Source organism: Hakea prostrata, chromosome 6, assembly GCF_041222555.1.
Source record: "Hakea prostrata isolate BN-2017 chromosome 6, UWA_Hpros_2, whole genome shotgun sequence".
NCBI classification, from domain to species: Eukaryota; Viridiplantae; Streptophyta; class Magnoliopsida; order Proteales; family Proteaceae; genus Hakea; species Hakea prostrata.
Genome location: NC_142605.1, coordinates 40,997,285 through 41,012,016, shown reverse-complemented (window position 1 = coordinate 41,012,016; position 14,732 = coordinate 40,997,285). Strand labels below are relative to the sequence as shown.

The following is a 14,732-nucleotide window of genomic DNA, read 5'->3' as shown; positions in this document are numbered from 1 at the left end:
ATTCAAAAACTTCAAGTGTTTTCTGGCTGTACTACCCTACAAAACTATTAATAAATTTGCGTGTCATGCAGAAAATGAAACGATTAAAAATAAAGTTATAATTATTTAATACTTTGAATAAATTTTTTTTACTTAGTAATATGCTTGTATGCGTGAAAAATTTGAGATGAGCGAAAGAAAACAATAGGATCGTATCAAGGGATGTAATCGGGTGACGCACGCTGACCTGGATGAACCTCATAAAAAAAAAATGTAAAAATGAAGTTAAATTTGGCCAAAAAACGTATCAAGGGAAAGTGGGCGGATAAATTTAAGCAAGATTGATTCTTGATTTAATCATTTAATTAGGGGATCTGAGATGATCTGTACTATTTTTTTAGTTGTTTAATCTAAATAATCTTGTTTCATTCAAAATTCTACCAGAAAAAATAAAAAAAAATTCATTCAAGCTAGGAAGGGTAGGCAATAATTTTTAAAATACCAATAACGTATGTATAGCTTGATATGATTTTATGAGATGCATGCATATACCAACGATCGAATTAATTTAAATTTTATCATGTGAATAATCTAAGGCTTTTTTTTTATCAATTCTTATTTTTTTAGAGTTTTTTTACGTGTGTATCTTTTAATGGACTACAAACTAATGTTGGGTCTTCTTAGTGCAATATATTACGTGTGGATTATAATCAAACTAACACCATTAATTGCCATTAAGTATATTTAAATTTCAAATGTGGAATGACAAAAATATCCCTTAGATTATTTAATACATTGTATTATTATATATTTTTTAATAATATAATTAACGCTTAATGACCAATTATGTATTTGTAAAACTATATAGTAGACACAATGTATTAAATAACCTGAGGGAGACTCTGATCCCTTCATGTATGAAATTTGAATATATTTAACGGCAGCTAATGGTCTTAGTTTGCTTGGGGCACACACGTAAAAATCTCTATTTTTTTATTATGCCTATTTAAAAGAATGAGCACAATAATTTAATTTTGTTCAAAAATAAAAAATTGTTTGGTGACTTTTAGCGAGAATAAATTATGGAACGAAAAATCAATTTGACATTTCAAAAAAAATTTGATAATAATAATTGATGAACAAAAAAAACCTTTTAATTAAAATATTAATAATTAATTAATCAAAATAAAATGCATTAAACGAGAGGCATTGTAGCTTGATCAACCTTAGGGCCTGTTTGGTTACATGAATCCAGAGATTTTAAATCTTTGGATTCATGAATGTGAGATTTATATCCGTTTTGTTGTGAAAATTTCTAAGGGCCTGTTTGGTTACTTGAGTCTGAAAATTATGGCCTGTTTGGTTACATGAATCCAGAGATTTGAAATCTCTGGATTCATGAATCTGAGAATTATACCCGTTTGGTTGTAAAAATCTCTAGATTCATGAAATCTAGAGATTCACCTTTTTACACTAAAAAAATGAATCTGTAGATTTATGGGTAAGGGTTGAAATCCAGAGAATTCAAAAAAGCTATACATTTGCATATTCACAAAAATCATGTCGATCAAATAGTTTTTTATGATGAATCCACAGATTTCATTCTACAACCAAACATCTAATTTTATAAATTATAACTCCATATATTTGAAATCTATAGATTTGAAATCTCTAGATATTTGAAATGTCCAGACTCATGTAACCAAATAGGCCCTTAAAAAATCTAGAGATTTCAAATTTATAGAGTCGTGGTTCATAAAATTAATTGTTTGGTTTTCAAAATTAAACTTGTAGATTCATCTTGAAAAAATGTTTACGGAGTCATTGTTCAAATGTTTAACATTTTTATAATAGAGTTGAAATCTATAGATTTCACCTCATACCCATAAATCTACATAGTGTAAAATGTGAATCTCTAGATTTCATGACTCCATCACACGACCAAACGGGTATAAATCTTTCATTTGGGAATCCAAATATTTCAAATCTCTAGATTCATGTAACCAAACAGACCATAAATTCATGAAATCTAAAGATTCATCTTTTTACACTAAAACACATGAATCTATAGATTTTTGGGTATGAGGTGAAATCCAAAGATTCCATCCCTATTATTAAATGTTAAATATTTGCGCATACACAAAAATCATTGATGAATCCATAGATTTCATTCTACATATTCGATTAACCAAATAGTTAATTTTAAAAATTATGACTCCATAGATTTGAAATCCATAGAATTCAAATATCTAGATATTTGAAATCTCTGGACTCATGTAACCAAATAGGCCCTTAATCCATCTAAAAGACCAGATCAATGTCAATGCAGGGTTAGTAAAGTGGTAAGATCCATACTTCTCAGTGAATAGGTCATGGGTTCGATCTTGAATATGACAAAGCTCCCTATGAGGATATAATCGAGGTGCATGCAAGTTTGCCGTAATGAACCTTTCTGGCTCGTCCATGATTTTGACATTGACCTTGATCTAGGCCCATGATTTTGGCCCTGATTCTAGCCTTGATTTGAATCTATACCCTCCACCCATATGGAGAGGAATTACTTCTAATCCACATTGGTGAATACTTGAGACGTGTCAAATTTAAAAAACATGATCATGCTTTGTAGAAAATTAATAAAAATAAATTATATACTCATTACAAATGTAGTAAACATCCATTTTACTTTAGCCCTGGATCTTGACCCCAATTTTAGCTATAGTCTTAATGTTAATTTGCCTTGATCATGTAATAGATATTTACCATAATCTTCATATTAACATTGATATAACTATAAGTCTCGATTTTGATCTTCCGTCATTTTGATCATATTAGACTACGAATTCACTTTTTACATTATTTTTAAGGTAATTTTTATTTTTCGAACAAAGTCATTTTTAGTTCCCAAAAAGCATTGATTTTTTGGGGGGATTAAGATGAGATAATATATTATAAATAATAAAAAGTAGTATATAGATAATTAATATCTAACAAATCTACATCCCAACTTCGCATTATGAATATTGACATATTTATTTTGCCTCCAATCTGATATTTTAGAAAAACTTATTGAGGACATATAGTTATGTTTGTAAGTAAATTATAATTTTCTTTAACTACAAAAAATATATTCAATACTAAATTATCGTTGATTTACTTGTTAACAAGGTTTTGAATATGGATTTTTTTTTTTTGAATAAGAATATTAATGGGAGAGTTTTTTAATTTTCATCACGAAAGCAATGGGAAATTTTCAGAGCTCAATATAGAATTATTTAATTTATTTATGTTTAAAGCAATACTATCAACTTATTGATTATTTTATCATTTTGTAGGAGCTTGAATCATCTTACATTTCTATAAATTTTATTTTTAGTTTATGTGTGATACTTTTATTTTATTTTATTTATTTATTTATTTATTTTTATGAATTTACATTTGATATTTTAAGTCAAAGAATATGACCAATTAAAGTTAGGGACAAGGCTAATTAGGGCCAAGGATAGAGCAATCAGGGCCAGAGACAGAGCCAACCAGGGTCAACCCATTTCAACCCGACCCAATTAGGACCAATTAGGGCGGGAATAGGCTTGACTTGGTCCTGTAGGGCTTAAGACTAGGGACAATAATCATTGGCCTGGAACTAGGGTTAGGACAAAAATAAGCACGTATTATAATATATAGGGTTAGGCTCCAAGAGTATCCCAACTAACGAAGTGGGTGGCTAGAATTGTGGTCCTACAATAGCTTGATTATGATATCAAGTTAACCACTATGTTATGGAAACCTTGAATTTTGCATTCCAACAAAGCACGGATATAGCCAAAGTTTCACCAACTATAGCCTTATCGAAGAATAAAGGCTCAAAAATTGCATGGGCGATATAACCCAGATGGTCCAGGATAACAAACCCACCCCACCCTGTGTTCGTTCACTAGGGAGAGCCGCATAAGAATCGACCCTGTTTTGAGAATTTAATGGAGTGCTTAATTGGTAAGATTTAAAATAATTGAAATGTAATAATGGAGCGCTTAAAGAATTTTGCTAATTTAAGAGTACATTTACTTTCAGAAATTTTATATTTTTGGTAAGAATTTAGAATTATACTCACATCTTCAATAATTCAATTCCTGATTTGCCCCTTTCATTATATTTTTTCACCAAAAAAGATTAGTTAATAATATTTAGATACGGGTTAATACAGTATTCATAGGGGTAATTTCGTACTCCAGCATAAATCCTGGAGAAAGTTCCGTTACATTCTTTAATCCACCCGTCAATGGGACAATGGGATGCATTGGGATGTAAGGAAGTTAAAACTTCCTCTTCGAAACACCCACCTTCTTCTCTTTTTCCTACTGTGTATCCGTATGAGATTCAAATCCAGAGAAATAAAAACTAATCCGAAGAAATCTCAGGAAATCCCAGCGAGGGAGATCTTGTTCAAATTTCATTTTTCGAAGCATTTAAATGGTTTCGGAATCGAATGCGCAGAGCCTGAAGATCTGTTAATTCCCCTGGTTTCCATTGTTCGAGCTGAATTAAGAAGATGCAGAGCCGTGGATCGAGTAACCGGCTATCTGGCCTGGTTGTGCGATCTCGGCTTTCGGCTCTATTGTTCTCGATGTTTGCAATAATCGCTTCAGTTTATGTGGCAGGCCGGTGAGTTTGTCTACTTATTTGTCTCTCTTCTTGTTATCCACTTGGATTTTACGTTCACCTTGTTTTCTCTATTAGGGTTTATTGATCATGGCTATATTCTTATTTCATTTTTAGAGCTCCGGATTCTGATAAATGAGTCGTGTGTAATTTACTGAAAATTCTGACTTGGTTCATTCTTGTCTAACCCATCAATCTCAAATCTACCATACTTCTATGATATTTTAGGGTTTTGGATCCTGATTCATGAGTTATTGTTCAATTTTAGAATTCTTGATATGCACATTTTTCTCTTATATGTTATCCTCGAGTTCGGTCTACTAAAAATGGTTTTGAATTTGTTTGTTAGACTTTGGCAGGATGCGCAGAACAGAGTATACTTGATCAAGGAGCTTGATAGGGTAACGGGTCAGGTAAGATTATCAACCTTGATGGAGCAGCTTGTCTCTAGTCGATGCAATTTATACAAAACATGAATGTGTTTCATTTAATTGCTATTGCTTAATGGGCCACCTTCTGGATAGTTTACACCATTGTTTTCAAACCAAACAGAAAGTTCTAAACATGTTGTTAGAACTTCAATGTTGTCAAAAAAGATAAAATGTCACATTGCTTCCTTTTTTTTTTCCTATGAATAAAGAAATATATTACACGGCAAAGCAAAACTAAAATGCAAGAGAGAACAACCTTCAAGCAGGAGACCGAATAGGAGAACTAAGACCCCAAGAGACAACAATGAGCCTGTTCCTTGGGGTATCTACAACCGGGGGATGGGGAATAGAAATAATTCTTGCAGAAATATCGAAACAGATGGCTTTCCATAACATATCTAGTGAACAGGATTTGGAGGTCCATCGTCTAATATTGCGCTTCCACCATAGGTGGTGGATAGTGGTACTAAAAACTAGCTTACCAATCTAATCGCAAATGGAGGAACTTGAGAAATTTCTCAAAAATCCAAGAGCAATCTCGAGCAAAACCAAGAGAACGCCTCAAACGGAGCCAAATGGAAGCAAGGGCTTTATCCCAAAGGGAGAGAGAGAGAAGGGATAGGTGAAGAACAAGTGTTCGTGATCCTCTGAACCTTTCCAACAAAAGGTGCAGTTTGGGCTAACTGGGATATGGCGGCTAATGAGGATAGATTGGGTGTGGAGGGCAAGGTTAAAGAGCTCTCCAAAGGGTGAGAAAGTGGCAGGGAATGTGACCTTTAAGCCAAACCAAGGGAGGCCAAGGAAATTGGGGGGGGGGGGGGTGAGCGGATCAAGTTCCAAGTTGAGGTGGTGGAAAATGATTTGGAGGGGGAGGGGAGCCAAACAGTGAGGTCATGAGGGGAGTCAAAAAAAATTTTTTTTGGGAGGGGGGGTGGGGAAGGGAATCCCAAACTTATGTGAGACTAAGGTGAGGGGGAGGGGACCAGGAGCCATCGGTGATAAAATTGGAGAGAGGGGTTGCTTTAGGGACGCGGGTCTCATAAACTGTGCAGGGACCAAAGAGAGTGAAAAGAATACCCATCGGATGCCATGGATCGTGGCAGAACGAGGTAGATGAGCCATTGGAGATTTGAATGGAGATGACGAAAAGAGCAAGTGGTCTCAAAAGGAGAAGCTTCGCCAAAACCCAAGAAGGATTAGGAGGAATGGCAACAGTTCAAAAGGAGTTAGATTTGAGAAGGTAGGAACAAACCCAATTTACCCAGATGGAATCATGCTTGGAGGCAATTTTTCAGATGAGTTTAAGGAGATAGGCCATATTGACATCTTCAATACTGCGAATTCCTAAACCCCCTTAAGATTTTAGTCAGCAGATGTTCGCTCAACTGATGGGATGAAGGAAGCGGGAGGATTCCTGGCCCTTCCAGAGGAAAGCATAGAAGAGGGATTCCATGGCATGAATGGTGGATTTGGGAAGAGAGAAGATATCACACTACTTCCTTGTTCTGGGATTCTGGAGTTTTCCAACTTGGCTCGTGGTCCTTTCATGAATAATTCATCAAATTGGATATTGTTTTGGTTGAGCAGATACACAATCACTTTGAGTTCTTTTTCTTCTAAAGTAACCTATGTTTTATTTCATTTTTATTTCTGTGCAGTCTTCAATGGAATATCTTACTCAGTGTGTTATCTTTTCAGGGGCAGTCAGCCATATCTGTTGATGATACGCTGAAAATCATTAATTGCAAGTAAGATGATTTTAGGTTCTTGTGTCTGCTGATAGGTTTGGAGTCAGTGTTGCATTTGCAGAAAAAGAGAAGAATCAAAACCTTCATCTTATGATTTTTCTATTGTCCCAGGGAACAGCAGAAGAAGCTATATGCCCTTGAAATGGAGCTGGCTGCAGCCAGACAAGAAGGTTTTGTCTCAAAGTATGTATCAGAGAGAAATGAGACTCATTCTAAGGGACGGTTGTTAGCTGTGATAGGAATAGCAACAAGGTTTGGCCGCAAGAACAACAGAGATGCTGTCCGGAAGGCATGGATGCACAGCGGTAGAATGCCTTTCTTTATGAACTTCTTCCATTATTTTCTTATTTCAAAAAATGATATTTTGGTTTGCTTAATAACCATAATTTCCATTTTGACAAGAAACGTGGACGGTTTGGGGGCCAAGTGGCCAGCCAGAACCCCAGCCTCAAGCCCAACTGAAGTTACAGTTGTAAACCTTTTACAGAAACTGAGTCTTAGCTGCGTTAGCTTGTTGAAGTAATTATAGTTGTCCAAGCAGGTTCCATTGGGTCTCAGAAGACGTCGTTCTGAAACTTTAAGCAAAGCTTGTTCTAATCTTAATATATCTAAACTTTCAGATTTAAGAAGAATAAAAACCCGAATTTAGTCATTGGCGTTTGCACCCTTGGATGGAAATAAAGGTATCAGATTAGTTGGTTGGGTAGGTTGAATTTTCTTTTGTCCAACAAAGTTGTATGCCTACAATCCCTGCAATAGCTAATATGATTTTCTCTGTTGTTTAGGGTTGCAACTTGCATGCCTCCCCATTTTGGATGGAGTTTCCTTATCCTGCACATTTTCTTAGCATTACTTTGTAATTATGTTTACTTCTCATTTTCAATATATGTTTAGCAGAGTATCTTGTACCAAAATTTTCTAGCTTACATGATAATGTGTACTACCATGCCTTCTTTGTTTAATACCATTTGATCTCTATATTTTCAGAAACAAGTTTCTTCACAGAAAGTGCTTGGAAAACTCTGTCATCTGTGATTGATTTGAAAGTTTTTGAATTAGACTCTTTAGCAGTTAGAATCTTGATAAACTGACTCTTGAAAATTTTCCAACAATTTTCCTTTATCACAGTGGTTTCTTGCAAGGTCCAGGCATTGCTTATAACAGTAAAAACCTAACTAAATGGCAAATTTGGACCACCCAAATAGGGACTAAAAGATATGTGGGTATGTATACATACTTTTTTTTGTGTGGTTCTCAACGTAATTTCATATGATATCTGTTTGTTGGATTTTATCAAACTGAAGCTTTTGGCACACTCCTTCCCCGCTCTTAAAAAATAAAAGAATATTAAACCAATTGAGGAAACTTTCTAGATCACCTCATGTAATTCACTAGCCTTGTCTGAACTGTTGTTAGGCTTTTGACATGCTTTTCTGTTTTAAGGATAATGTGCAGACACATGGGACCTATTTAAATATCCTGTACCCATTTCGTAAGCAGGTGGCTTCATAAATTGTCTCATGGGCTTTCTTCAGCCAATTCAAACATGCCTTCAGTGAGCACCTCATGGTCAGCTGAACATACTTTTACTGCTTTCTGCCATCTTGAGAGCAATCCCAAGGAACAATGTCATTAAAGTCATCATGCAGGGTTCTGCATAGTTGTAAACGACTGTATTTTCAGTTCTGGTGGATTTGCATGATGAGTCAATCATAGATACATATCATCTTTTTTATGTTTATAAGCAGCTGAAATTTATACGCACTAGGAGAATATCTCTCTCCCAATCTTGGAAGCATTTAACTAGCTCTATTCATAGTCATTTGCTTTGGGAGTACTAAGCCTTCAAAAATACCACTGCAGGTACAGCCTTGAAAAAACTGGAAGATGAGAAGGGCATTGTTGTTCGATTTGTAGTAGGGAGAAGGTTGCTTTTCTTTCTACCAGAAGAATGTTTCTATGTTATTTATCTGCTTTTTACTGAGTGTAAGTTTAACTTGCAGTGCAAATCGTGGAGACCGTTTCGACAGGGATATTGACAATGAAAATAGGCAGACCGGTGACTTCATTGTTATGGTATGCTCAGTTAACCATGAAGCTAATTCTTATAGTGCCAAGCTTTCACATTTTCAGTTTGTTAAATAGCTTGGAATTATTGTATGTTCAGTTTGAAATGTAATCAAGTTGGAAAAGTTAAATGACTTTGAAGCAGGAGATACTGTGGAAAACTAAATCGAAACATTATTACTTTTGAAGTCATTTTCTTTCTTTCCCCTTTCTTTGATGTCACCTTGGAAAAAACCCATTTGGTTAGGATAAGACTGAGCTGTTGTTGTCATTGTATCTTGAAAAAAAAGCTCTCTAGAGTGTGAAACTCAATCAAGATAGTGATGAAGCTTGAAAACATGGTGATCATATTTGGATTTGGGAATAAATTGATACAAGGAAACTTTGAGTATAATCCAATATATGATTTCAAAAAAGTGTCCAATTTAGGATAAAATTGAGAAGCAGAATGGAGAAAATATGGGGATGGATGGATTTTGGTGTCAAATGTTTAAATCTCACCAAAAACTGGCCTTCTATTTTTATTGAGGTTTTAAGGAGCCTTTATCTGAGCTGAGTTATTGTGTAAACTGTTGTTTAAGGATCCTGGTTAGTCATTTCCCAAATTCTGTCAATATTCATGGAAGCTGGAACAAAGTGAATTTTCCCTGACCTTTTAGATTTGATCTGGGATTAGGCCGAAATATTCATGGACTGAACATTGCTGACCCCCATTGTCTTAGGCTGATCCCTGACTTTTATCCATCAAAAGCCTCTAGTCTGTGAAAGACAAAGCTTAGTAGCAAATAGAGCATGCATTTGATTACAACGTTTTTTTCCTTTCCCTTTTACAGGATAATCTTGTTGAGGCAGCTGAAGAGCTTCCAAATAAGGCAAAATTATTCTTTGCGCATGCTGTAGATACCTGGGATGCTGAGTTTTATGTTAAGGTTAATGATGATGTTTACGTTAATATTGGTATGTAGTCTTCTCTTTTGATGTATTATTTGGGCCAATTATCATTGTTGATAAAGTAAGGATAAAGTTAGGAATGATTATTTTAGAGCTGGTTTTGTAGTAGCTCTGATACATGATCAGCTTTGAGAAAGCCATTTGAGGTGGCATGGCCATGTTCAGCAATGGCCTTTAAATGCATTAAAACTGAGGAGTGAATTAAACCAGATTGAAGGAACTAAAAGAGCTAAAGCAGACTTAACATAAATTTAGGAGAAGCTGTGAGAAAAAACATGCATGTCTTCGGCTCTATATCTCGTATAACCTTGAATAGAGCTGATTGGAATGTAAGTATGCGTTTGGTAACATTTCCGTTCTGAGAAACCAGTTCTTATGCAAAACCATTTTTTAATGTTTTTGTGCTAAAAGACCGTTCTTTAGTTGAAAATGGGCGTTTGATAAATCCGTTCTGAAAATATTTTTAAAATACTAAATAGAATATATTAGTGTTTTTTTTTTTTTTTTTTGGGTTGAAAAATAAGTTGGTGTTTGATAAACTTGTTCTAAGGCTTCAATTTGAACCAATTTTATCACTTCCGTTTTTGTTCTTTGGTAAAAACATCTTTTTTATGTTCTGCAAAAAGCGTTCTTTAGAACACTTTTCTGACTGGTCCGTTCTTAAAGAACAGAAGAACGAACCGTTTTATCAAACGCCTCTAACCCGTTCTTCTGTTCCCAAAGAACAGAAGAACGCCAGAAACGTTTTTTAAGAATGTTATCAAACGCGCCCTAAGGATCCATGTAGTCGACCCCATTTAATTGAGATAAGGCTGAGTTGTTATATCAATGTTGAAGACAATATGGATGCATAATAATTCCCAAAACCAAGGCATTGAATTCTTACACCTTCAACTAATTGGTCGGCGTAGTACCATGAGATTTAAAAAGGTGTGCATGCATAAGGTGGAAAAGTTGTTGTAGACTGTAATTTTTGTGGGACCAACAAGTACGCATATATATCTACAACAGTAAGAGATGATAGAAAATTTTTGAGGGGGAATTGCAGCATCCAGAGTACTTGTGACCATTGACTTGTAACCCTGAATCCTCTGGGTGTCTAGGAACTTGGCAGAATTCATAAATCTGCATTGGTGATCCTGTGATAGATACTTGTTCAAATTTTGCATTAAGTAAGAGAACATTACTGTTTTCTTTTTTTTTTTTTCTTTCTCTTTTTTTTGGGGGTGGGGGGTTGGGATGGGGCAGGGGTTACTGCATCTGCTAGGAATACATTTTGCATTTCTTCTGTAGTTAATGCTTGATGTTAGACAGTGTCAACCTTTTAGATTCTTATGAATGAAATATTTTTCATCAAATACCATGGAAAAGAAATAATACTCATCTCATCAGCTTTGATAAACAGTGAACTCAACAGGTAAATCTTCTGCCTTGTCCGAAAATATCTGCTGTAGTAACAGCAGTGTACCAGATGTGGAGACTAATAAGAAGAAGAGCAATACTCTTCTTTAATAAACAGGAACTTTTTGTACTATTGATGTTTGATTGTGCCATTCACCAACCCCCCCCCCTTCCCCTCTCCTTTTTATTTCGGTTTTGCAGATGCACTGGGTGCAATGCTTTCTACTCATTTGGACAAGCATCGTGTTTATATTGGGTGTATGAAGTCAGGCGAAGTTTTCTCGGAACCGTGAGTTCGCTGCAATAAATTATGTTGTTTAGAAGCTGAGGAAACACATTTAACTTCATCCCTTAGTTGTATACTCAAGTTTTTCATTATTGGCCATCCACAGGAGCCAAAAATGGTATGAACCAGACTGGTGGAAATTTGGTGATCGAAAATCGTAAGTGATAGTGCATACTCAAGAAGGAAACAATTATCACCTGTCTTAATAATCAGTGTCTACAAATAACTTCAAATAATCACAATTAGTGAAGCAATAGAAAGTGCCTGTAGTTAATAATTCATTTGAACTTGGATATGAGCTCTGATGTACAATCAGTCCAATTGTCTCAGAGGATTCATGTTTATCTGATGCTGCTGCAACAACTTGTGAAGTTGCACCAGACCATAACTTCTGTCCATAAGCCTACAGGACCATAACTTGTGATTTATGAATGACTTTATTTTACCTGTTTTTCCGTTTGTCTTTTTTGATGCCTTAATTTTTGCAGAACTAATTACCTTGTATCTGTTTTTTTTTTTGGTTCAATTACCTTGTATCTTACAGATACTTCCGTCATGCTTCTGGTGAGATATATGTAATATCTCGTGCATTGGCTCAGTTTATTTCAATAAACAGGTAATACCTTTTTTTTATTTTTATTTTTTTTTTTTTTTTGGGGGGGGGGGGTTAGAGAGGGAGGGGGTTGCTGTTTTCCTGTGCATGATGTTCTTGATTTTTTTCTTTTCAAGAGATCAGCACAGAGTTGCCTATCTTTTCCCTTAATTTTACTAACTTTTTCCCATTTGAGTTGGCAGGTCTATTCTTCGCACCTATGCTCATGATGATGTCACTGCTGGATCGTGGTTTATTGGTCTTGATGTAAATTACATTGATGAGGGGAAGTTTTGCTGTTCATCATGGTCTTCAGGTTCTCTCTTCTCTCTCTTCCTCCCTCCTTCCCTCAGGGTTTACTGGTTGTCATTGTCCTTGCCCCGTTGATGATGGTGTCTTTGAATTGGAACATTTTAAGGGAAGCTGAAATATCTTCTTCATATTGTAGGTTCTATCTGTGCAGCAGTCTGAGGGACTAGTTCCAAATTCATCTGAAAATGTTGGTCGAGATTTCTCTTGTATTTCCTGTTGAGGGTTCTAGATCAAAGCCCATCTCAGATGGACGTAAACCGAAAATTTTAATTACCCTAAGCTGAAGAAGGTTTTACATTTCATGAGTTTTAGAAGAGTGGTGATACTGATCATTAGAACCCAGCTAATGAGAATTGGATCGAAGCAACTAATTCTGTTGCTCTCCGATTTTCATGGATCAGGGGAGGCAAGAGATCCGAGGCATTCAATCTTCCTTCTTCTCCCCGGTAATGTGGAAGGATTTGCCTTTTTTTCTTTTTCTTTCTTCTTCTTCTTTTTTAATTTCCTTCCTCCCTCCTTTTGTTATACAAACACACCAGTGATAGAAACAAATTTTTTGTAGATTTAAATGCACATATGTTTTTTGACTCATGCGAGTTTTGTTGAGCTACAACTGTTCAGGGTAGAAGTAATTTGAGTTGGACCAGGGATCAGATTCTATTGATTCTGATGCGAATCGGATGTGGCCGGATCAAAATCGGTGTCTTTGCCCCCAATCTACCGGAACCCGTAAATATTGTATCTAGTAATGGTGCTATGATAGAATTTCATCGGAACACAACCATAGTATCCCATTTATCATTAGAAATTCATTTGAAGGTGAAAGATTTGAAGAATCACCTCTAGCTAACTTTCATGGACTAGTGAAAAAGTGTTACAATTACAAATTATGTGGGGTTCATGAGTAAAAATAATAAAATATTTTTAAAAAATAAATCCCATCACATTAACTTTGCAAACCTCTTTGTAATTTGTGGTTCACAGCCGTCGAGATTGTTTTTGTTAGGAGATGGTAAGAATTAAGATAACCATTCCTATCAATGTATGCTTTGCTTTCTCAAGACCAGCTTAATAGGTTCCTTAGGTTTATAATAATCTACAAATTTATTAAGAGTTACAAGTAAGAGATTATAAATATACTTATACCAAGGTTTGACCTTTTTCTGTTTTGGGTTAATGTATGACCATTTAACAGAAGGACTTTATCGACCATCACATTAATTATCATGTTAGACCAATTTTGCACCGCTGGGTTCTTGAATGGTTTCCAGCTTCCAACATTATCCATCTGGTTCTTCGCTACTAGACTGTTCTCACTAGGGAAGGAAATCTTATTTTAATCTTATTTTTAGGGGTGCAAGTTTGGCCATGAGGACTTGATCTACCCTAAGCCAAAATAGGGTTTGGGCTCAAGATTTTGGCCTTGAGGGCGGATTAGGGCAAAATATTATGGCCTTGACTAGGGCCAAGGGCAAGCCTAGGATTACTCTTTAGCTCGTCGGACTTGTCCCAATCCGTCCTTGATTTTTGGCCTTGACCCTAGCCTTAATTTTGGCCTTGATTATGGCCTTAATCCTGATCTTAATTTTGTCCTTGATGCTTGATCTCAATGAATTAGGAACATGCAAGGGTCAATCAGGGCCAGTGACAGTGCCAAGTATAGGGTCAAGGCCAATCAGGGCGAGAATGTGCTTGAATTGGCCTTATAGGGTTTAGGGTCAAGGCGGAATGAGCTTATATTATAATATAGAGGGTTGGGTTTGGGATTGCAAAGACCCAGCTCAGCTCGGCCCTATTGCAACTCCACTTTTTTTAGCAAGTCCTACCGACTAATGGATGTTGGTGATGAATTGGTGGCACTTGGCAGCAAAGTAGTCTTCTATAGATCAAAGTAACGTACATAAAATAATCAGAAGTACCCCCAAGGGAGGGGGGGGGGGGACCCTATTTAGTAGTATGGTATAGGCATTTGGCAATGTAAGTATTAACATTTAAACAAGTCTCACAATCATTCTCAAAGTCTAGAAGGGTTGTTTGATTGGTAAGATCAACACCTCTTAGTGAAGAGGTCGTAGGTTGACTCTTATTGATGACATATATAATATTCTCATCCCCTGTCGTAGAATATCAGTACTATATAAAAGTAAAACCTCAATTCAGCTATTGTAAATTTTTCATCAGACTGAAATACCCTTCTTCTAAAATAACATATCTTTTCTTCATTGAATAAAGCCTTCCAAGCCTGTCCTTGTGTAATATTCGTTGAATCATGCCACTAATGAAACATTGCACCTATCCTTAACAAGTTT

The 14,732-nt window shown here is 35.7% G+C and overlaps 1 protein-coding gene across 1 annotated transcript; it reads left to right on the top strand.

Moving 5' to 3' along the window:
• Positions 1 to 4,261: 4,261 nt before the first annotated feature.
• LOC149014181 (Galactosyltransferase family protein) lies at positions 4,262 to 13,252 on the top strand. The gene is made up of 12 exons (XM_089159041.1): positions 4,262 to 4,638; positions 4,985 to 5,048; positions 6,765 to 6,814; positions 6,926 to 7,119; positions 8,678 to 8,741; positions 8,818 to 8,890; positions 9,715 to 9,838; positions 11,435 to 11,522; positions 11,626 to 11,676; positions 12,064 to 12,135; positions 12,315 to 12,427; positions 12,560 to 13,252. The coding sequence occupies exons 1-12, from the start codon at positions 4,526 to 4,528 to the stop codon at positions 12,580 to 12,582; spliced, it is 1,029 nt and encodes a 342-aa protein (XP_089015167.1). The 5' UTR covers positions 4,262 to 4,525; the 3' UTR covers positions 12,583 to 13,252.
• The last annotated feature ends 1,480 nt before the right edge of the window (positions 13,253 to 14,732 follow it).

Excerpts from the sequence above, each read along its gene's own strand:
- LOC149014181 (XM_089159041.1), top strand. The coding sequence starts at position 4,526 with ATGCAGAGCCGTGGATCGAGTAACCGGCTATCTGGCCTGGTTGTGCGA. Across the intron at positions 7,120-8,677 it reads GAAGGCATGGATGCACAGCG|GTACAGCCTTGAAAAAACTG; the intron begins GTAGAATGCCTT and ends ATACCACTGCAG. Across the intron at positions 8,891-9,714 it reads CCGGTGACTTCATTGTTATG|GATAATCTTGTTGAGGCAGC; the intron begins GTATGCTCAGTT and ends TCCCTTTTACAG.